A 23,851-nucleotide genomic window follows, 5' to 3' on the forward strand; every position below is an offset into this window, starting at 1 on the left:
TCAGTCTACCCCTGTACTTGATCTCCCCTGAACCCCCTCCCCCCAACATGCACTTACCCTTCCGGGCCCCCTCACCCCGCACTAGCCTGGCTGGGCCTGCACCCCTTGAGCCCTTCCAGCCTGCACCTCACACTTAGCATGTGGCCCTTCTTCTCTGGCACTCTCTGCATTCCCCTGGCTTTGTCCACCTTGCCTCCCCTGGCACTCGCTTAGCCCAAAGGCCCTCCCTGAACAGCACTTTCCCCCTCTCCTCTCACCTGCACTTCTTGTTACTGCACTTGCACAATCCAAATGTCATAAGGTCTAGTTGGACCGCTTTTTGTTTTTGTAATCTCCGCCCCCCCCCTTCTTGTATTGTTACGCCTTGAAACACATTGTGTATAGGCGCATTACAAATCCCAATAAATAAGACCCCCAAGTAATGAAATTAAGGCAAACACAGATGAACTCATTTTACTTACACATTGCAAAATGAATTTGCTTGCATACATGTATGTTGAGCCTGAAAGGTATTACACAAAGTAGGGGGTTCATATCTAAGGAATACTTATGGGATGAGAGAGGGTCTCTTTGGACAAGGATGCAATGCACCTCAGCTCCTGTTGTCTTTGGTGCATTGTTTTGTCACACCTCCAAGGAGCAGGGTGTGTAGCGAAGGGGGAGATGGCCTTTCAAGCAGAAACTTCCACACACACACACACACACGGGTCGGTGCTGGAGATTAAGTAAGTAGTGTGTGTGTCCGGCCGCTTGCATTAAGTACATTTGTTTGAGGCGACGGAGAAAGCTCTTGGAGTGCTAGTTACATGGTCAGTAAAGCACGAGGAAAGGAGAGACATTTGCAGTATTCGTGGAGCTGAGCAGAGAGGAAAATGAAACCTTCAGGAAAGCGTGAGGTTGGAACAGCCAGAATAAATCATGGCTCCTCCGACTGTGCAGGATACAGGATATTGGCGGGTATCGTTCAAGAAAATTAATCTTTTGTCAGATGGAAGAGAATGGAAGATGGAGTCTAATGAAACATTTCAAATAAGGACCAGTTTAACATTTAATCAAGGGGATCATGCCCTGTGGGTGGGATTCAATGAGTGGGCTTGTTCAAGCATATATTAAATGGGGGGTGGGCCCAATGTACAGAGAGTCTATCAAGGAAGTTTGTGAATAGGAAATGAGTGTTGGAAAGGAGGTGGCTGGATCCCTTGGTTCTTTCCTCTGGAGTGGAGCTCTGGGGGATTGCTGCGTCTAGGGCATAGTACAAGATATGGGTGCCGTTGCCCGGCTTCTCTGCCAGAATGCTGTGCCGGCTGTGAGCAATTAGAGGATACTGAATTGATTATTACTGAACTGAACAGCTTTTTCGTTAGATTCTCTTTCTTACTAACAAGAGAAAGGTTCTTGTTTAAATTGTAGAGGAGGTTATTGTGAAAGATTCCCTCGCAAATTCCCTGCCGCACTAATTGCATTTTGCTAATGAGCCTGGTTATCGCCATATGCAACTGTTCGACTAATGGAAAACCCCATACCTACCACATCTACTTCCCTACCTCCACCGCATCCTTCCCTCAAATGTTCCCTTCCTCTGGGGGTGGTCTCTTCCTAAAACACCCTTTCTGAGGCCCCACCCAACCACTTGCCCCGACCCCTTCATCTCCTCCCGGGAGGTCACCCTTAACTCATATATCAGCACTCCGACCACCACTGCCCTGCTACTTTGCTTTCCAGTTCATCTCCCCCTCACCACAGACTCCTCCTCTCCTCTTATCCAGTATTCCCCCAGATCCTCCCACGCCGCTGCCTAACCCCACCCACCCGCCGACTCCCACTTCCCCATAAACTGCCCATTCAGGCTGGCATGTCAATCAGATTTTCCTGTCGACCATTCTAGCCTATCAACCAGTTTCTGGCAAACAGGTAGTCGATCAGGAGACCGAGTGCCATTCTGCTGTGATACCAAGAATAATGTAACCGGGTGCGCATATCGAAATGTATTGTCACATGCATGAATTGTATGGTTTGGAAATCTCCATGTGTTGATTGTGTGCGAGTAGGAGACAGTACAGTCTCTTGATATGTGTACAGGAAGTGAGATGCTGGTTTTTATCGTGATCAGGTATATGAATATGAAAGGAATCTCTCTGGACTGGTTCAAAGCTGGGTCAATATCAGATGACAAAGACTAGTGAATGAAAAAGCACAGAACAGATGGCTAATCAGGCATAAATACATGTATACAGAGTGTGCTCTGCTAAATGTATTGTGAGAATGTAATCCGCAGGGTTTATCCCAGAAATCTCGTACCTGCGCCATCAGGGCCTCAGTTAAGAGGGAGCGCCACAGATGTATTCGTGGAGAAGAAGTAGTGAATTATTTTCTGATTTCTCACTTCATTTCCATAGTCCTTTTCTTCAATGCTTAAAGGTCTGCGGGGAGAGACTGCAAGACATACAAGTTCAAGCAATATCCATAGACACTACTTTCCTTCAGTCCCCCTTTCAACATGACCTCTAATAAATTTCTCACACTGTGAATTATTTTCAAGACTTTGATCAACAGAATAAAAGAAAACACAATTCAGCACACAATCCCTTTTTTTGTTAATGTTTATATAGTCCTACATTTGTGCAATTTAGAAAACATCAACGTAAGAGTCATCACAAATTAACATTATTCATAAAACTATACAAAAATAAAACTATCATTAAGTTACTACACCAAGGACTGTAGTGTTACACTCTTCTCTCTATAAACATTAATTAGCTCATAAAATCTGCATTTGGGCATTAATTAATAATCATCTGAGAACTTTAAAATAAATATTTACATCATTCGAAAATCAAAATTAAGGCATATATGTTACATATAATGTTTGTTCTTAGCAGCAAAGTGTTTACATTCGTGGGCCTCATCAGGGGTTGGGCGGAGTGATAAAAATGTGGCAGTGACGCTATTACCGCTGCATTACCGCTCTGCCGAATCCCGAGTTTGGGCAAAAAGTGGGAGGGTTACCCACAGCTTTTTGCTGGTGGTAAAAAAACCACCCCTTTCTGCACATTTTCGGCGTGATTACCGCTGGCACTAATACCGCCGGTGGTAATAGTGCCAAAAAGCCCCATGGGGATTAACAGCGCCACTGCAACTCAGTTGCAGTAGCGCTAAAAGCATTGGGCCGTGTCCCGGCGCATTTACCTCCGGGATAGCACCCAACTCGTGATGAGGCCCATAATTATGTGCCTTAGTAGAAATAAAAGGGCATTCTGGGTATGGGATGGGACAACTAAGTAACGGACAAGAGAGTGGGGAATGAAATAATGGGTCAAGGAGAGGTTAGCAAACATCTTTAGGGGAAAAAACAATTAAACACATTCAAATATTTTTTGAAATTGTAAAGAGAGTTGGCACTAATGTTTTGTTGCTAAAGTGTTCACCGCCATAGTTCCTTGCACTGCATGGATACGAACACCCCCCACACCCAGCAACACTATGGTAGGGAAGGCAAAAGAGACTGAACTTTTTGTTGGAGCTGAAGCCGTCTCAAACTTTCCAAATAGAACCAGTTGCGCTGGTAGCAGGGTTCAGAATTAAGATGTGATGATCAGGACTTAAAGCCAGCTCCTGGTTTTCAGGCATCAACCAGTTGGCAGGAAAACCACAGAAAGTCCATAGCACACCACAAATCTAACTAACTTCCACCTAGGATGTAAACTTTAATATTTTCCCATTGTGTATGCATTATGTTTTAAATGTCTTTTAGATGTGCCCTAAGGCTCCTTTAGACACATTTGTGAAGACACACATGTAATGGCACATAGGTAGGTATATTGGTAGGGCACCAGTTGGCCTAGGAGTCAAAAGTAACTGGTGGTGGCTGTTCGTGTCATCCCGACCAGGCTCACCTAGGCTGCAAGCAGGAGCTAAACAGCTCCCAGAGAATTCAAACCCTGTGGTAGCAAAGGCATGTGAGCATCTTTGTGAATAAGGCAGTGAGGTTTGAACCCGATACATTGGCACATGGTTATCCAGTAGTGTGACTAGAGGTTCAGGGTGATTTCATCGAATCCATCTGGTCGAAGGAGAATTGGTTGTATTTCTTTTTGACAGGTCGATTTTGCTGCAAATATATGTGGGAAGACACCCTGCAGACCCCCCCCCCCCCCCAAGTCCCCCCAACCCTCATACAATAATTATTCGCCTACACCCACCCTCCTCATATATGTGTGTAGCAAAATTCTACCAAATAATTGCAACCAATTCTCCTTCAATCAAATCAGCCATGCAGTAATCTGCCAATCACTGACTGGAAGCATTGTCACACATGCTCAGACTGATGTAAGCCACAAAGCGGTGTGCATGCAACATTTCTGGACAATTGAATGCTGTTTGTGTGTTTCTTTGTGGCTGTTAGAGGATTTTGCATTGCTTCATGAGTAAGTGAACATAAGCTACCAGCACAGAGTAAATTATTGGGGTGAGGCCTTCTTCCTCAATGGGCAAAGTTTGAAGATAGCAGTGTTACCAGGGAGGACCACAAAGGGTTGCTTGACAGACGGCATAGCAACTGGGTTATGTGCATTTATTCAGAACCAGTGTTTACTCATTAAATTGCATACCTTCTGGATTGAGGTAGAGAATGCCTGGTGGACACCAGGTTCTCATGGCAACTGATGGAGATCCAAATTCCCCAAGTGTTTATGCGATCATTTGCTTTAAGATGCGGATTGATATTGTAGATATTGCAGCTTCATGGTCTCAGGAAGGTGCTAGACATTCTTCAGCAGAAGGTCGAATAAGGGACAGGTCGATGATGATTAGAACCACACCGTAGTGGCATGTGTTTTAAAATGAATGGGGGTGGGAAGAGATTCAGGATACGTAAGGTTTTTTAGAGTTGACCACTTCAATCAAAAGGTCTGACGTTATAAAATAGATTGTGAAATTGCACGGACTGAAAGCCCGGGCCGATTAAGTGCATGATATCACAAGTTGGGTTTGAAAAACTCCTATTGAAATTTGAACACTTTTGCTAAATTTGTGAATGGTGATATTGATAGAGATGTAAACTGTTTGGAGGGGCTACTGTGCAATGCATTTGAGGTGCAAAAGTTAATCAAACATGAGGGACATACTGTAGGCATTACTTGTTTTGTTGGATATCTTTGGGATATGATTCATTTATTTCTACAAGATGCTGTATGCTCTTAGATGTAGATAAGGCAATGTTGCTTATTAGTAAGGTCTAATCTCCAGAGCGACCCCAGGAAGATTAACATTCATTGTGTTCAGGAGGATATCTCAGTGGCAACATGCTCGCCTTAGAAGCAAGACGACACAGAGCAACACGGGTTCGATCCCCGGGTCCGTTCTTAGAAACCTCCGGGTATTAAGTGCGTTATAAATAACCTATCATATCATATCACAAAAGGCGGCCAAGAATACTCCACCAATTTTGAGTAGAAAGCTAGATCTCTGCACCATCCATGATCTTGTTCGGGTGAGCTGTCTATCTTAATTTCATTTTCAAAGTTGGCTCTTCAGCTACACATCTTTCTGCAGCAAGTGGCGGCGAGATGCCACCGAACGATGCCTCCACTGAACTCCACTGTCACATGGCAAGAAGACGCACACCAACGCAACATTGCTCTGCATCAAGTCCGACTCCATGGAAACATGGCGTCTTTTAGTGACAAAATAAGGGCGCAAACTTATGAGCTGAGTGTTCATCAGTCAATAGCCACACAGAATCCCATTTACTGTGGTACTGGTGTAGGTTTGTCGTCAGTCTGCATGCAGTTTGTTAGTACTATTTTACACAGCAACTTTTTTTCTTTGAAGAATCAAGTAACTGAACTGTCTTTTCTTTTTCTTTGTCTTCTTGCTCTTTTAATAACCTAGAAGAGAATGAAAGAAGGGCATCAGAATGAGAAGGCAGCAGCAAATGTGAACCAATGCCCCAAGTGAGTTCCTCAAAACTGCAATTGATAGGCTAGACTTCAGTGCCACAATTCTGCTTTCAGTTATAAAGGAGAATGCGATCATATCACAACTGTGAATCCTTGCTGAACACTCACTTTGTCCTTCATAAGTGATCTGCCCTGAAAGTGAGCACTACTGGTCTGACCAACAGGGAGATCACCAGATTTAGATGGAAGTTGATCATAGCAATTTCCAGAGACCAAACATATACATCGAGGTATAAACACCTCATAGACGTGGAGTCAATTTGCAATAGCTCATATTCTCAATTAACGTGCAAGGACTGAATCACACAGAATTGGATGAAAAGTATAGCTACTGGGTGGATGCCCTTTGCCCAAATGTGTTGGGACCTAGATCCAATGTATTACAAATTGTTTATTTGTATTAATAATGTAATATAACTGTATTACTCCCTACAAAATAAAAGACAATTGGCCTCATTATAAGAGTGTGGCGGTCTGGTAAGCTTACCGGCACCCTTGTTTCCGGACCGTCGCACTACGACTCTGCCTGCCGGGTACCGTCGCGCCCTGCAGATCTGACCTGGCGGGCACAGCGGCCCCGGTAGGCAGAATCTTCACAGAAGCACTGGTGCTTCTGCCTAGAGTCCTGTAGGACTCAATGGGAATGGGGAGTTACAAAATCCGGCGACTGACTTCCCCCGCCACCGGGGCTTGTAATGTCCCGGTGGCACTGCGAAGTCAGGCACTGGATTTGGTGTTACCGCGTTACCACCAACCTCGTAATGAGGCCCAATGATTGTTATTTGCAAGTCAAATTAAAACTTGAATGTGTGTACTTGTAATCCATCCACAGTTTGCAATTAATCTATGTTGATGCAGTTCAATTTGGCTGGCAGACAATGTCAACCAAGAACCCAAACTCTCCATAAATACAGGTACATGGTTTCATGTATTACTTTCCTGGAGTGAAATTGTGTTTGATACACTGCTATATTCTATATGACTGCTCATAGAAGCCATCATGGTAGGGATATTTTAAATCATATTTTATTGTTTCAATAGTAACAGCAGTGTACGTAACCAAACATCCAGATCAATGCAGTTCTTACACGTGTTCTCATATAGACCCTCTCAATTCAACTCCCCTCACCCTCCGCTCCCCAACTCCCCCCCCCACTATCTACCTTGCATAAGAATACATCATTCCAAAGCCCAAGCCTCCCTCCCCATCCTTCCCAACTATCTCCCTCCCCCAAGTCGGGTTTCTTCATGTCGGTATCCTAAGTGGATATTGCCCCAGCCCTCTGCTGTTCTTCCCATCTTCCTACCTTTCGCTCCTAGTCATATTAGGTCAACAGGAGTCCGCCTGAAGGCAGTTTATCGTCTGATGGGTAAAATAGCAAATTTATCAAGGTGTTCCACACTTCAGTTTCCACCTGAGCCCATCTTTTAAGGTCCTTCAGTCACTTGTCAATGTTGGGGTAATCTATATCCTTCCACGCCATTGCGATTCTGTGTTTCACTAGCACAAACGTCAGATTGTCAAGTCTCGGCACATGTATCTCAGTTCTAGGCCCTCCTCTGGGCTACATGCCAAGCAGACACACCTCTGGGGTGTAAGGATAGCCAATCACATGGAGATCAGCCAGTTTGTCATATACTGCCCCACAGTATCCCTGTATTACTGAGCATCCCCAGATAACATGTAACAGGCCTGTGTTGTACTCGGTGCACCTATAGCAGGCAGAGGGATGGTTCAGGAATATCCTAGCCATTCGTGCCATGGTTAGGTAAAGCCAGGGTAGCAGGTTATATTGTGCCAGCTTGAACCTAGCTTTCCGCAAGTTCTTCTGGGTGTAGAGCAGTGCCCTTGTCCATGTCTGTTCCTCACTACCAGTTCCCAAGTCCTGTTCCCATGCTGTCTTGATCCAGAGTTCCCCCTCTATTGTCACAAGCTAGTAGCGTCTTGTATAGCTGTGAGACCAAACCAGGGGCATCAGCCACCTGCTACAGTTTTGTCAATAGTGGGTCTACCTCTGGTTCCATTGGGACAGATGGCCAATTCTTCCTTGCAAAATTCGTCACCACAGCATATGTCAAGAATTGCCCCAGTGGTCGGTCACATTTGTCCCTTGCTTCCGCAAATGATAATAGCTTCTCATTACCAAATAAATCCCCACACACCATCACCTGCTTTTCTGCCAATTTATTCAACTGTGAACCCACACCCTCGTTCAGGCCAAACAAGTTCGGTGATATTGGGATATATGGCGAAAATGGGTCCCTGTGGTAGAGAATCCTCAAAGTACAGTTCCATAGTTTCTTGCCTAAAGACAGCAGCCGCAGAGAAACATGCGACTATCTGGCTTTACCCAAAGGATCTCTTTCATCATATAAGGAGGGATCCCAGGTAACAGCAGTCTGGTCACCAGATTATCTTCGTCCAAAAGCCAGAGTGTCACAAATTGCAATTGCGTTGCAAGGTAACAAAGCTCAAAATTAGGGAGTTGCAATCCTCCTTTCTCATAGGGTCTACTAAGGATCATCAAAGCTACCCTCTTCTACCCACAACAGGGCCCTCAGCAGACCATCTAATATTATAAAGTATTTCCTATGTATCTCAAATGGAATATTTGTGTAAAAGTATGGCATCCTTGAAAGAAGGACTATTTTATTTAATGCTAAGGGGGAGTGGTAGCCTCTTCCAAAGGTGTATCATGAGGGTTATCCTAGTTCCTTTGTGACTCAGAGTCAGATTAACATATGAATAATTAAGAAGAGAGATGGGCTTTGGCTTTGCTGGACATGATACTGCCGGTCCTGATCTTGCAAGGTCATCCATTATTAAGTATAGCCACTATCACAAAGAAAAGGTCATTACTGTAGGTAAGACTTGGCTTCTTGACCTTACAGATGCCTTTGTGAAGTTGGGCCAAATGGAAGGAAATTTGGAGTTGGATCTCTTTGCCAGTTTCTGCCCATGACCATTTGATTCTCATGTCCAGGTGAGGTTAGTTGTCAAGAACAGTAGTTCCTGGTGTTCTGGTTCTCTTAGGTCATCTGCAAGCGGATGTTCAAGTAAGCAGGACAGTTATGTCGACAATAGAGATAATAGGTTGCAAAAGAAGGACACATATTTTGGATGCTTGGGTGTTGAGCAGCAGCTTGGTTCGTTGAAAGAGCAGCTCAACTGGTGCAAGGTACAGACAGAATTCAGCAACAGCATATCAGAGAGGCAATGTCCTCCTCTGTGTCAATGTTTTTGATTTTGGATTCGTAGTGTTTTGTTTCATTTTGGCTCTTTTAGCAGCCACAGGACTTGAATGCGGACAGCTGCCTGGCTGCTCGCTGAACGATGCCATCATCACTTCATGTCTTGTCCAAACACGTATGGCCAGCAATGCTTCTGATGGCAGGGATCGTGAGGACTTATAGTTTGGTTGGTCGTGCTACGTCTAGGAAGGAGAGCATAATGTGTTGTCTCTCTTTGGTAACTTGAAGTGTTTAGTAGCTACTACTTGTGAAGAGCTTTGTCATCAAGAAGGCTCTTGACAGGTAGCAGGTCTCCAAACATTACAATGGAACAGAGCAAGTCCACCACCATATGAAGACTTTGAACTGTGGAGACCAAGCCCCAAACCCTGGAAACCATCTATTCAAACAATATGGCACCCTAACAATCACTAGAGACTACCACATTCATCTATTGTTGGCTTCTTCTCTAGGATTGAACCTGACACCATCGACAAATGCATCCTTGTTGGCCTAGTAGCAATAACCCTTAATTTCCGAAGCAGGCAGAAACTATGACTATATATGGCCTGTGCATTTCCAGCTGACTCTCCCAAATCAACAAGATCTGGTCATTGAACGCAGAAATAGATTTTACATAAGGGCTCCCTGTAGAGACACCCCGGGTACAATAGGTAGTACCCCAATACAATCACAAAAGGCTGCCACCAATCAATGGAGTGCCACATCAGCTGTGAAATCCTCAAATATGGAAAACAGGTGTATGCTGACACTGAGGGAAAAGGGTTCCTCAGGGGGAACATGCAGTGCTCGTATGGGGGGTCTGATGAGGCTCAGATGACATCCCAAGAGGGACTTTCACGTAAAGCATTTAGGAAACAGAAAAAAAAAAAAAAAAAAAATCGCACGAGCCTCACGCCAGAGGAGCATGATGGAACTTCCCATCTCATAGTGGGATTCACCAAACAACTGATGTTCGAGTATGGCAGTGCGGGAAAAAAGTGTCGATAACAGAATTACTGCAACTTTTTCCCACTCTGTCGTAGTTCGAGTTTTGTGGGTGATTTACCTCCAGCATCAGGCCTAGTCCAGTATCCCACTCTTTTACCAATGCCACCAACATGATAATGAGCTCTCAAAAGTCATTGGTTGTGCTAGGGACCTGTAATAACATATTCAGTACTATTGAAAATGGTATATTTAGTACTATTGAAAATGGTATCACAATTATAATATTGGCAAAAACATCATTCGTGATTGCAACTACAGCAAAACATAGTTACCCAAGTGGCAGGATTTTCTTAATTGCCAACTATAACAAAAAGATAATGCATGCACATTTTGAGTCATAATTATAAAGAAATATATCCCACCTGGCTAAGTGGAGCACAGATTCCTTGACGTTGTGTCCAGAACAAGCACTGCATTCATAGAAAAGTAATTTGCAATCCTATAAAAGAAAGCATTCCATAGTACCTTATTTGTTCATTCATGGACTTAATTATACAATGTCATTATTACATGATGACATGAACAATCACAGCATCACAACATGTGCCTGTCAAGGGACAATCACATGTCCTACTGAAAGTGCCAGTGCTCGTGATGCATCAATGGGTATGCAGTGAGTTATTGGAACTTCCCACCATTACATGTGTGGGAAGAGAGCCAACAAGGTCTGGCCTAGCTGCTACATGATGTACCTTCCGTGGCCTGTATGAGGAGTGGTCCTGCCAGCTTGCTATCCCCACAAGATTATCAGGTGTCCCTCTGTGGGATACTGACTTGCAAGACATCAACCTCATTACGGGCTTGGCGGTAACCGCGCTGGTGCTCCCGGCAGGTTGCTGCTGGACCTGTAATTATTTACCAGCGCCTGACTTCCCGTTAACATGGGGGGATTACAACGCTGGTGGGCCAGAAAGTCCGGTGCAGGTAAAATGTTGTTCCCCATTCCCATATAGTCCCATAGGACTCTTAGGGAGTGGGGACCACGGAAGCACCGGCACCGTTAATAATGGTGCCGGCGCTTCCATGACGGTCTGCCTACCGTGGCCGCTGTGCCCGGCAAGGTCAGACCTGCCGGGCATGGCGGGTCTTGCAGGCAGACCTGTAGTATGCCGGTCTGTAAATGGCGGTGCTGGTAAGCTTATCGGCACCGTTGTTTCCGGACCGGCATACTTGTAATGAGCCCCATCATCTATAAGAAGCATTGCAAGATGCATTCAAGTTGGGTATTTGAGAAACAGTCAGGATATTGCAGAGGATATGTATTCAGTGAAGCTGTGGTGTTCGTGAGTCGTGGATAAACTGAATCCAAACCTTACCTGCAAAAAGTGAGCAAATACAGCCTCGCGGACCAAGAGAGCTAGAGCCTCCAGCATGGTGTGAATCTTCATAGAGGGAAGAAGCTGAAGACCAATGCAGAACCAGTCACACATAGAGATTCCAAGATGGTGCTGCATGTGCAAACACATTTAAAACTTTGCACGCCCCAGTCACTGGCAATGATATCCAAAAAACTATTAGCCAATACAAAGCCCCCATTACTAATAACCTAACGAGGGAATTCAAGAAGCACCCTGGCAATAACCAAACTGATTTGAGGGTCAAACTGGGGACTCACCTTTCAGGAACTAGATCAGGAGTCAGGCCCCTCTCCAAAGAATATAAAAGGAGCTGGGAAAGTTCAGTAAAGGAGAGAATCGTGAAGGAGGCAGGAGTGCCTATCCATGCTCCCTTGATAAAAGGGAATATTTCTCAAGAAAGCAGTCAACCGAAGAATGCTGTCAGGGAAAAGGCAAGGATAATCTGAGGAGGGTGGTGGCGACCAGGCTGGAAGTAGCCCAGGCCTACAAACCATGGAGCGAGAACATAACCTGGGGGTTGGTGGGTGGGGGTTGAGTTACTGCCAAACCTGGAGGTTCTTGGGAGGCAAAGCCTGAGACCATACACCAGCAACCCCAACGTAAAAGGGGAGAGAGACTGAACCTGTGGCAGGAGTGTGACATAGTAATGGCTACCTCACAAGGGCATTAATGAAGGGGCAGAGAAAGACCCATAACTGTTGTTGAGCCAAGGTCAAGGAGGGACCTGTGAAGAAACCCTGACAAAGCTAAGGTCCAGGAGAGACCTGCTTGAGAACTCTGAAAAATGGCATGGTACAAAAGGGACCTGCTGAGAACCTTGAGAATGCCAAGGTCCAAGAGGGACGTGTTGCGAATCCTAAGAATGCCAAGGTTAAGGAGGTAACTGTGGAAACTCTTGAGAAAGCCATTATCCATGAGGGATCTGTTGCGAATCCTGAAAGAACCAAGGTCCCAGGGGGACCTGATGTCCAAATAGATCCATCCACAGTCTGAGAGTGACCTACAGAAACCCTTATGGAAACGAGGGTGGCAAAAAGCCCCTACACGATTCTGGTAAGCCTGAAGGAAACCCAAAATAGAGAGAATAGTAAAACCTGAATCCTGGGAAAGGCCAGGAGAAGGAAGCTGAAAGCAGAGAGGCCCGAAGGAGGGACCAGACTGTGAGTAACTACTACAAACACCTTCAGAGGAGGACACATTTCTTTTGTTGTATGAGAATAGGGTTGGCCTTTACATTATGAACTTTTGTGTTGTGCCAATCCTTGGAACATTTTGTGTTAGCATAGGGTAGCCAGGAGGTTAAAAGATTTGCTAAGATAAGGTGTTGAAACTTTTCGTTGGTCATTACATTTTGGGACTTTACTTTGTAGATTATGGAATCCCAAGGAGACAAGATCAGGTTCCAGTTGGCCATTTTTCAAAACACTGTTTTCTTCTGACATTTTCCTGTGTTTTTATTTACATTATATTATGCATGGAAGTGTTTTACAAATTCATACATTTAAACAAAATGGCAATTTTTGTTGGTATTGTTAATTTTTTTATTATATTGATGTTTTCCAATCATTACATGTGAAGCTCTAGTTTAATTGTTTATCATTTGATCATTACATGTATGCCAAGTATGTAAACACTGAATTTTATCATCTGGTGATTAGCCTTATGTTTTCCAATTGTTATATGTGAATCTCTGGTTGACCTGTTTATCATTCCATTATTATATCTATATCCTATATGAATTTATTGAAATATTTATGAATTCATAAAACACTTCCAAACACCATACTTTTTGTAGTTTTATGTTTAATAATAAAAACATATGTGCTGTTTTCTGAATAGTGTTGTATAGAATGTAAGAAACATAGTATGCTTTGTGTAGAAGTCTGCATATTACAATATTTCTGTACTTTTATAAATGAAAGATATTGAATTGCTATTTTCAATTAAAAAGTGAAAGAATATAAAGCATCAACAATTAGTGTTTGAGGGTTAATTAGGATGAACCTCCCTTTAAAGAAATCTTTAAAATTACAGTCTAGACCGGCAAAGGAGAAAGCACCAACTGACTTGGACATTGTAAGGAAAACTATGAACTGGGCTACATGGATAAAAAGAGACCCAAAGTCAGAGGTGTATGGCTCCATTAAAGATAATTTGGGAAATATCCACAACAAAAGTTTGTCAAATAAAATGATCATTGCAGAATTTGAACAAATAAGTAGGAAACTGACACCCTTTGTAACATATTTACAAGGCTGACCAAAAAAGAAGATCACGGTGCTAAACGCCTGCTATGAATCGGGAGGATAGCTCAGGAGTAACGTGCTCGCCTTGGAAGAAAGGCGTCACGAAGCACCACAGGACTGATCAGTGTCCGCGCTCAGAAACCTCTGAGTTATAAATAACCTATCATATATTATCATATCATGATGAGGACTGTATAAAGGCAAAGAGCCATTGTGTCATGCAAAAGAGCCAGCACAGTGCAGTATAAGAACTGCCTACAGGACCTCAGGGTAAAATATAAAGCCTTAATACTAACTAAAAAAACGGAGTTAGCCAAAAACAAGGTTTGCAATCCTGCACATGGCACTGGTGCAGGGAGAAAGCGCTGGCTTTTGGAAACTAGTAACACCAAGAGAGCCAAACCCTGAGCAGTCCCTTCGATGGCACATTTCCGCAGAAGAGTGGTGGACCCATTTCTCTAGATGGTATGCAAACCCAGATCTACCAGCATGGACTGAGCTAGGGCAAGGAGAGAATGACCCAATCCAACCAGTGCCCTGGGTGATTAAGATTGGTGAGGTAAAAAAATGCCCTGAATTTACAAAAATCAGGAAAAGCAGCTGGCACTGACCTGATCCCTGTGGACGTCTACAAAGATGAAATCTTAATTTGGGCTCAAATTTTGCTCAAGGTTTTCAATGCTGTTATTGGTGCGGGAGAAATCCCTAAGACTTGGAGAGAGGCAACCATAGTCCCCATATACAAGAAAGTGGTGAGGGGACTTCCAGAGAAGTACTGCTCGATCTCGCTACTAGACTGTGTTGGCAAAATATTTGGAAGAATAATATTTTTTTTCAAAAGTACTTTATTGGTTTTCATATTTAATCAACATACACTGCACCAAAACACGGTGCGCAAAACAACAAAACAATCCCCAACTTCCTTTTACCCCAATCCTCCCACCTCCCTTCAGAGCCTCGAAAATCTACAACATCCATCCACTAACTTATGACCGTTACTCCTCCTTCACCGTCCAATGGACCGTCTGTCTCAGGTTCCTCGAGTCCGGAGCCCAACAGTGAAGCGACTAAATGTACCCAACCTGAAACTATGCTGTTTCTTCCTCACCCCCTCTGCCCACTGCTTCTTTCCATACCACTGTTTCTGCGTCTGCCCACTGCAGGAGGTCCCGCCACCAGGTTTCAGCGTTTTGTTTCTTACTTGCCTTCCAACCCATTGCTATCCTGCGCTTGGCCAGGATATAAGCCAAGTCTTTGAGTTTACTCATGTGTTGGAGTTTGCAGCGCCTCGAGAATCCACCCACCATGCATGCCCACAGAGAATCCACGTCCAATTTAATCCCCTTATTTTCCATGAGGTTTGACACTTCTTCCCAATATTTTGTCATTTCCGGGCATGCCCAGAACATGCGCACCATCTCGGCTTCCACCTCCCTGCATTTAGGGCATTTCTGTGTAGTGGTGTTTGCAAATTTAGCAATTTTCTTGGGGGTCACGTATGCTCTGTGGGTAATATATAACTGAATCTGTTGTAGTCTCACAATCCTCAATACTTTCTTGTGATATCTTTGCATCCTCACCCACAGCCCATCACTTATTGTCTCCCCGCCTTCCTCTTCCCAGTCTCTCCTTGTTTGAACCACTTCCTTTCCAATCTTGGACATCATTATTTCATAGATTCGAGAGACCTCATGGACTCCTTCTGATACCACCTTTAACATTTCTATGGCAGTGTCCGGCTGCTGGGTCAGCTCCACCTCCGACCATGTCTTCCTTATCCTTGTCACCAACCTAGCATATGTGATATAATGACCACTGTGTAAGCGTGTCTTCTCTTAATGTATCAAATTCTATTCTCTCCCCCTCTTGCCATACATCTCGCAAGGTCGTTACCCCTACTGGTTCCCAGTGTTCTCTAATGGTCCTCCTCATTTGCCTGTCCACTCCCTTCAGTGCTACTAGAGGCACCTGTGGGGAGCACGGTAAGGGGCTTCCCATCGTTCGACAGGCTCTAAGCTAAATCTTCCTTCCCAGGTCTAGCAGTGCTGATCCCATTCTCTTTGGGGGGTCCGCCACCCACATCCATTCGTTCAAAAAAATATGGTGCGCATTCCACTCTCAGCAATCTGGACTCCGGTGTGGTATCCTCTGACAGCCATCTTACAACATATTGAAGCTGGCTTGTCAGGTAATATACCTCCAATTGGAAGAATAATCTTGACCAGACTCTAAACTTGGGTGAATGAAGTGGGGGTTATTACAGGAGTGCAAGCAGGCTTCTGCGCTGGTAGAGGCACCGTGGAGCATTGCTTTCTTTTATTTCTATTGATTCAAAAATATATAATCTTGTCCAAAAGTAGGCTTTACGCTATTTTTCTCAATCTAAAATCAGCTTTCGATACGGTCTCAAGAATTACCCTTTGGCAGGTACTAAGGGAACGTAATGTACCCAAGACGCTGGTGGATGGGCTTAAACTATTATACTCTATATCTGAGGCATCAGTCTTCTATGGAATTGGGGGGTAGCAATCAAGGCCGTTTTTATTGAATATAGGGGTGCACTAGGGTTGTGTCCTGGTGCCCCTTCTCTTCTTACTTTATATAGATTGCCTAACAGATGCATTAGAAAAGAATGCTCTCTGGATGCGCCCCAAGAATTGGGGGAAAGAAATGGCCTACCCCCAATTATGTCGATGATGCAGTTATTTTGTCCACATCTCCTAGGGGTCTCGAGACAGCATTGGCAATGTTTAAGTGTAGGTGTAGTGAGCTTGTCCTGGAATTGAATGCTGCTAAAACTGAAGTTGTGATCTTTAAGCCTCCCGATATGAAGAATATTTTTCTTAGATTAATGGTAGATGGCATAAACGGAATTAGGTTCCACGAGTCACGGGGCTGGTCTGACCAACTTACTAAGGCTAAGGCTAGCATGGGGAAGTATAGCGGTGGAATATATTATTTTCTTTCAGTCATGGTAGTGGGGCAATCTCCCCGGCACTGGAAATATATGACAAGCAGGCCTTACCAATGGCACTTTATGGGGCAGAGCTGTGGGGCCATTCTAAATCGGTATTGAGAATAAGCTTTTGAAAAAGTGCCTGTTGTTACCTATAAGTGCCCCGACATCCCTGGTGCTAGCGCTCGTTAGTGTTTTTGCTGTAGCAGACCAGATTGCTCTCAAGCCGGTACTCTATTGGGTCAGACTATGGTCTTCCCCGGGCCTGACAACATATGGGCGGGAAGGCTCTGAAAGGTTTTGTACTTTCGGAAGGGGCGAAGAGCTGTGGTTGGCTGTCCCATGTAAAGCATCTATTATATATGTGGGATGAGAGAGCCTGCTGGGATAACCCTTCGAACGGGAATAATTCTGCCAAAACTGAGCTTAAAGCAAAGGCAAGGAGGTAAGCTATGGAAAAGCCGGAAGTGCAATGGGCCTCATTGAAGAATGCTCTGGAGTTTCCACGCAGTAAAACAATGGTAAACTTGCAGAGCCTTCTGGATGAAATCCATCCCTCTTACGAGTGTTCTTTGTACGTACAAATGAGGCTGGCAGCATGGTACACTCGCACATGGCCATCCTCCAGATCTCGGCTATGCCAATTGTGTGCTTCTACTAATGAAACATTAACACATTGGGCCTCATTCCGACCCTGCCGGTCCGGAAAGAACGATGGTGGTAAAACCGCTGCCACCGTTCTTTTCGGACCGGCTGATTAAGAGTCCTGCAGGGGGGAGGAGTCACTCCTGCCAGGTCTGACCTGGCGGTTTTAACACCACCCACCTGCAGGCAGACATGGACTCTGTCATAGACGGAACCGGTATTCCATTGTCCCCATCCCCATGGAGTTTTATGGGGATCCATGGGAATGGGGACGTACACAATTCCGCCTCCGGAATTCCCGGGTCACCGGGGTTGTAATGCCCTGGTGATTCCGGGAATCACGGAGGTGGAATGGCAATACAGGTTCCCGCCGGACTCTTAATGAGGCCCATTATATGCTTATTTGCCCTGTTACTATGGATTTAAGGAGAGTGTATTTGAAACCCTTATTTGCTGCCCTGGAACTTTTTTATGTGCTCAGTGGATAAGGAAATTGTTTTTTCATCTGCACGTAATGTACATCGAACTTAGCTATTGAGACTTACATATTGGAAGTGTTTTTAACAAAGTGGCTCCGAGCGTGCTCTCCTCACAAAAGTGATATTGGATAAAGATGTAATGTCATTTATGATTAGTGTTCTAGGATTTGCTCTGTTTATTTTATTGTTTGATATGCTTTGAACTTTATTCCTTTTTAACATTTGTATATTTAACTTATTGTATTTTTCTTGTATAAACTGCTAAATTGAATTTATGCCAAAGGTTATTTGCCAAATGATAATTTAATTCCCAACGAGAGCACCTTTTGGCTTAATATTTCTGTGCCAATTTCTTGTTGTACTGCAGGTTACCTCAGTGTTTCATGCAGCTCCAACATGACACAAACTAAACAAGCAACCATCTTGCTCCAGTGCAGAATTGAGATATGAGAGGGGGGCTCCCCACCATATGTTAGCTGTGGGCCTTGTCATGAGTTGGGCTGTAGCCCTTTAATGCAGCAGTAACAGTATTACCGCCACATTTAAGGGCTGACCGTATCACGAGTTGAGCGCTAAATGTGGTGTTTTACCTCCAGCTTTTTTCTGGTGGTGAAAATCCCAGTCAACGCCCTGTTTTCAGCGGTATTACCGCCGCCTGTAATAGCATGCGGTATTAGCACTGAAAATGCCCCATTGGATCCAATGGACGCAAGCAGAATTGGGATTTACCGTTAGCGACCAACCCATGATCCGGCTGCAATACCGCCGGCCCCTAAAACTATTACAGTTGGGTGGTATTACAGCCGGGATACCCCCCAACTCGTGATAAGGCCCAAAGCACCTTGCCAAGGAATCTATGAATGCCAGGAATGTTGCTCCTGGACTGAAGCATATTAGAGATTCTTAGAGATTCATTAGACACTTTTTCCTTCTTGGACTTCGTTATGGTTTACTTTGGGCCCTCGGCAGATAGCTCACATTTGATTTTGTTATGTTAAGCAACCAGAAATTACCCGCCCTAAAGATAACTGAAGTCAATTTGGCTTTGGACTGCTTGTATCGTGCCGGAAGACCCTTACATAGTCATGCTTGTATCGTGCCAGAAGACCCTTACATAGTCATGCTTGTATCGTGCCAGAAGACCCTTACATAGTCATGCTTGTATCGTGCCAGAAGACCCTTACATAGTCATGCTTGTATCGTGCCAGAAGACCCTTACATAGTCATGCTTGTATCGTGCCGGAAGACCCTTACATATACTTTGTGGTACAACCATCCAGACCATGTTTGAGTTATTTTTATACATATTCCTGGCAATGAAATGTACTGGTTTAGTATGTCTTTGTGAAAAACCTGAATAAAGGGGTGTTGGGACACATGTGTGATGAATCGCAGGATTTAACTGTGAGGCTAGGGAGATGAGCCCGGTTGTTGATACCCTCCTTAGGGGTATAGGAAAGCAAGACCTCACCGGGAGAGACTCCCCCCTTGGGGACAAGGATTCCCGTTCCGAATCACTCACCTACAAACCCACGATTCACAGCTTCTACCAGAGGAAGACATAATGAACAAGCTAATGTTTGTTAGGGTGATGTAGAAATATTAATTCAACATGACGAAGTATATATGTAATACTGAGAAGAACATTGTGAGAGCAAAACCAAGTACTCAAGAAACAGTCACGAAGGACTTTCGCATTCTGCCGGGGTGCCCCCAGAAACGTGTCATAAATCAAGGACGAGGAGTCCTGTTTGAAGAGACAGAAGCACAGGAATTTGGGAACAGCTATGCAAGGAGAGCTGAGAAAGACCGGGACATGCAGTGTAGAAGGAAGCTGGTGTGCAAAGGGCCAAGGCAGAAAACAGCGAGTGAAGTTGAGAGAAGGAACCCTAAGGCTAGCAAACGAAGCTGAGGCAGTGGACTCTTGAGTCCAACAATGACACACAGACCACAAACTCATTCACAGCACTGACAGGGCACAGCACACACACGAGAGAGAGGAACTGAGAACCACAAAGCCGACCCGATGAGAAGAGGGGAGAATCCCACCCTGAAGGCAGGCCCGGTGACGCTAACCCCAAGAGAAAGAGGTAACAGGAAAGACGGAGACCCAGGAGGCCTCATTACGAGTTACGCAGAAAATCAGAGGTAAATTCTCTAAAAAATAGGCCTGAGGAATTACCATTACCGCCACTTGGTCAGGCAGAATTTCCACCTGATTACAAGTGGTGGGGCAGTGTAGGTCCCCATTTATTTTTCGGTCTATTGGACCCAATGGGGCATTTTTTATTTTTTGTGGAATTACCGCAGCAGAATTACCAATTCTACCGATATTTCGGCATTGAGTGGGAATATTTACCTCCACGTTTTTGCTGGAGATAAATCTTCCACTCAAAAGACAAACTCATAATTTGGCGTAGTGATAAAATTGGCAGTAACTAAGTTATAGCCAATTTTACCACTTACCACCAAACTCATAATAAGGCTGATTGCATTGTATTTGTCATTTATATAGCGCCTTTTACCATTATTATAGTCTCAATGCGCTTCTGCTGGGAACGCCCTCGGGGACCGAAGTCCAGAATGTTTGAGGTCACAGAGTAAGATTACAATGCGTGTGTGTATTTGGCCAAGTAAAGCTTAGCAAGTCTGGCCAGGCTGCAGTAGAGAGCAGCCCATGATGCCAGGCTCGTGGATGGGTTCTGAGGAGATGAATCAGGAGATAGCGTGAGTGCATGTGACTCACTATGTGGTCAGCATGCCCAAATTTGACATAGGTCTGCACTGCATGGTGATGTCAAAGGTTTTGAGGCATAGTCTTGTCTAAGTAAGCAGAGATTATGTGACCAGCACAACTGAATGTTGTCATAGTCCTTGCTGTATATTGATGTGTGTGGGTAGCCATGCCTGCGGCTAGTATCCACTGGAGTGGTGCATTATACGTACCTTTGTAGCTTTGGTGGTGATTTCATTCATTGATTTCTAAGGCTACCTTGCACAATTAGACTAAATGCGAGATATATCTGACTAACATAAATGGGCTAAATGTGAGATATGGCTGACTAACACAAACGGCTAAAGCAAGTAAAAGCTACCCTGCACAATTAGGCTAAATGTGATATATCTCTGACTAACAGAGTGGGCTAAATATTAGATATATTTGACTAAAATAGTCAGTGATATGCATGGTTAATTTCACAATTCTTTCTAGGTGAGACGTGTGACTGGTCCTTGCAATTCCTAAATGCAGTGTGTATTTGCCACTTGACACAATTAATCTAAGTGTAGAATATGGCTACCTGACACAATTGGGCTAAATGTGAGATATAGCTGACTAGCACAAGTAGTCTAAGTGTGCGATACTGCTGATTACCACAAATGGGCTAAGTGCAAGATATAGCTGACTAATAGAATTAGGCTAAATGCAAGCTATAGCTGACTAACACAGATGGGCTAAATGCGAGATACATATGACTAACACAAATGGCTAAAGCAAGGTGAGGCTACCTTGAATTATTAAAGGTAAATGCTAGATATAGCTGGCTAACACAATTAGGCTAAATGCAAGATATAGCTAACACAAATGGGCTAAATGCAAGCTTTTGTTGACTAACAAAATTAGGCTAAAAGCGAGATACAGCTGACTAACACAAATGAGCTAATCGAGGTGAGTCTACCTTGCATGATTAGGCTAAATGTGAGATAAAGCTGACTAATATAAATGGGCTAAGTGCCAGATATAGCTGACTAGCACAATTAGGCTAAATGTGAGATATTGCTGATTAATACTAACACAAATTGCTAAATGCAGACTATGGCTACCTGACACAATTAGGCTAAAAGCAGAATACGGCTACCTGACACAATTGGGCTTAGTGCAAGATATAGCTGACTAACACAAATTGACTACATCAAGGTGAGGCTACCTTGTATAATTAGGCTAAATGCGAGATATAGCTGAATAACACAATTATACTAAATGCAAAAATTGATAATGGCTATATTTATAATAGGTATTAAGAGTGGAGGGGTTTTAATGGAGAACAGTAATGGCTGTACTCCCCGCCCGCACCACACTTACCATATCAGTCGCTGCTGGCTGACTGCAGCAGGCGTCCCTGGCAAACACGGGCAAACACAGTCTGGAGCTACTTCTTCAGGGGCTGCCCTTTATCTTGTGGCCATTTGCTGGGGCTGCACTGGGAGGCTGTCTTATAAGGAGAAAAACTGGCTAATCACAGGATGGGGAGGGCTAGGTTGTGGGGGGAGTACAAAATAAGTAAGAGGCTGGGAAGGTGGATACAGAGGGTGCGAGATGGCGCACAAGTGTGCTGAAATATGAACGAAGGCGAAAAACAATCCAAAGAGGCTGTTTGGGAACAGAGGGAAACAGCCACACTTACCCATGGGCACCAGAAGCTAAAGACAATTCACGGGATGCTACTAAAGGGCATAGTCTCTTGATGTGATTCAGCCTGCCAATCACGGGGTGGTGGGAGGACTAGGAGGTGGGGGGAGTGTGACAGAAGGAGGAGGCTGGGATAGGGGATATGGAGGGAGCGAGATGGTGCACAATAGTGTCGAAATACACATTAAGGCATAACACATGCCAAAAAGGGCGTAGGCGCACAGAGGGAATCAGGCAAACTGCACCAGAATCTCAAGACTGTGCACAGGAAGCTACTAAAGGGCCTAGCGCCTTGCAGTGATTCTTCCTGTAGTAATAGGCCAATCATGGGGTGGCGGGAGGGCTAGGAGGTGAGAGGAGTGTGAAAGTATGAAGTAGCTGGGAGGGGGATACGGAGGGTGCAAGAGGGTGCACGAGAGCACAGAAATACTAATGAAAGCAAAAAACATGCCAAAAGGGTGTTGGGGCACACTGGGAAACAGGCACACTGGGAAACAGGCACACTTACCTGTGGGCACCAGAAGATAAAGATGGCTCATGGGAAGCTACTAAAGGGCCTAGACATTTGCATTGAATGAGCCTGTGGTAATAGGCCAATCACAGGGTGGTACTAGGACTAGGAGGCGGGAGGAGTGTGAAAGAAGGAAGCGGCTGGGAAGGGGGTCATGGAGAGTGCGAGATAGCACACAAGAGTGCCAAAATACAAATGAAGGCAAAGAAAATGCCAAACATGGTGTTGGGGAACAGAGGGAAACAGGGACACTAACCCGTGGGCACCAGAAGTTAAGACAGAATAACGAAAGGAAGAAACATACTCGTCACAGTGGGGACCCGAAGTTAAGATACCCAAGAAGTGTGGAAGTTATATGAAAGCACTCATACTCTTCTCAGTAAAGATGGAATAACGGAGAAAGCTGAGAATTATTATTTGAATCATGATACCTGTGCTAAAAAGGAAAGAACAATAGAGAACCAAGAGAATCATTACTGGAATACTCATAATCGTCCCAGTAAGCGGCAGAGAGAAGTGAGAATAATTACTGGAATAGTCATAATCGTCCCAGTGAGAATAAAGAAGTGGGAATAAATGAGATACGTTATTGAAGCCCTCATAGTTGTCCTAGTAAGTATCTAGTGTTAGAGGAAAGAGAAAATATTTTTGTGAATACTTCTATCTGACCCAGCCAGGGAAAAGACTGCACATTGTATAGAAATAAGTGGCAAGTGTGATAAAAAGAGAGAGAGAAGAATAACCCCGAAAGGTGGAACCGAAGGGTCAAGGATACAATAGAGGAATTGAAGAGCCCCATTTCTGAACTCTACAAACTAGTTAAAGTAGTTGCCAAGAACTACCTATGAATAAGTTACTAAAGTGACTGTGCTGAAAAGCAGACCACAGCAGAAGGGAGTCATTCTCCTGTGCCTTGGCTTTGATAGTGGTAGGGACAGATTAGGTTAGTTTTGGACAGAGGAAAGATCTTCCTTTTGGACTTACTGACAAGCACTCTAGTTAGTTTGTGTTAGGTTGAGAAAACCGCGTATTTTAGGGAAACATAGGCG

The 23,851-nt window shown here is 44.3% G+C and overlaps 1 protein-coding gene across 1 annotated transcript in view; it reads right to left on the reverse strand.

Moving 5' to 3' along the window:
* Positions 1–3,231: 3,231 nt before the first annotated feature.
* The window catches only part of CRACR2A (calcium release activated channel regulator 2A), a 957,312-nt gene continuing 936,692 nt past the window's right edge, over positions 3,232–23,851 (reverse strand). The window contains exons 17-18 of the mRNA XM_069628295.1: positions 10,562–10,638; positions 3,232–5,885 (exon numbers count right to left, since the gene is read on the reverse strand). Of these exons, the coding sequence (XP_069484396.1) occupies positions 5,798–5,885; positions 10,562–10,638 (165 nt within the window). The 3' untranslated portion in view covers positions 3,232–5,797. The remainder of the gene's footprint in view (positions 5,886–10,561; positions 10,639–23,851) is intronic.

The sequence above is a fragment of the Ambystoma mexicanum genome, chromosome 12 (assembly GCF_040938575.1).
Source record: "Ambystoma mexicanum isolate Mex_15411 chromosome 12, UKY_AmexF1_1, whole genome shotgun sequence".
In the NCBI taxonomy this organism is placed as follows: Eukaryota; Metazoa; Chordata; class Amphibia; order Caudata; family Ambystomatidae; genus Ambystoma; species Ambystoma mexicanum.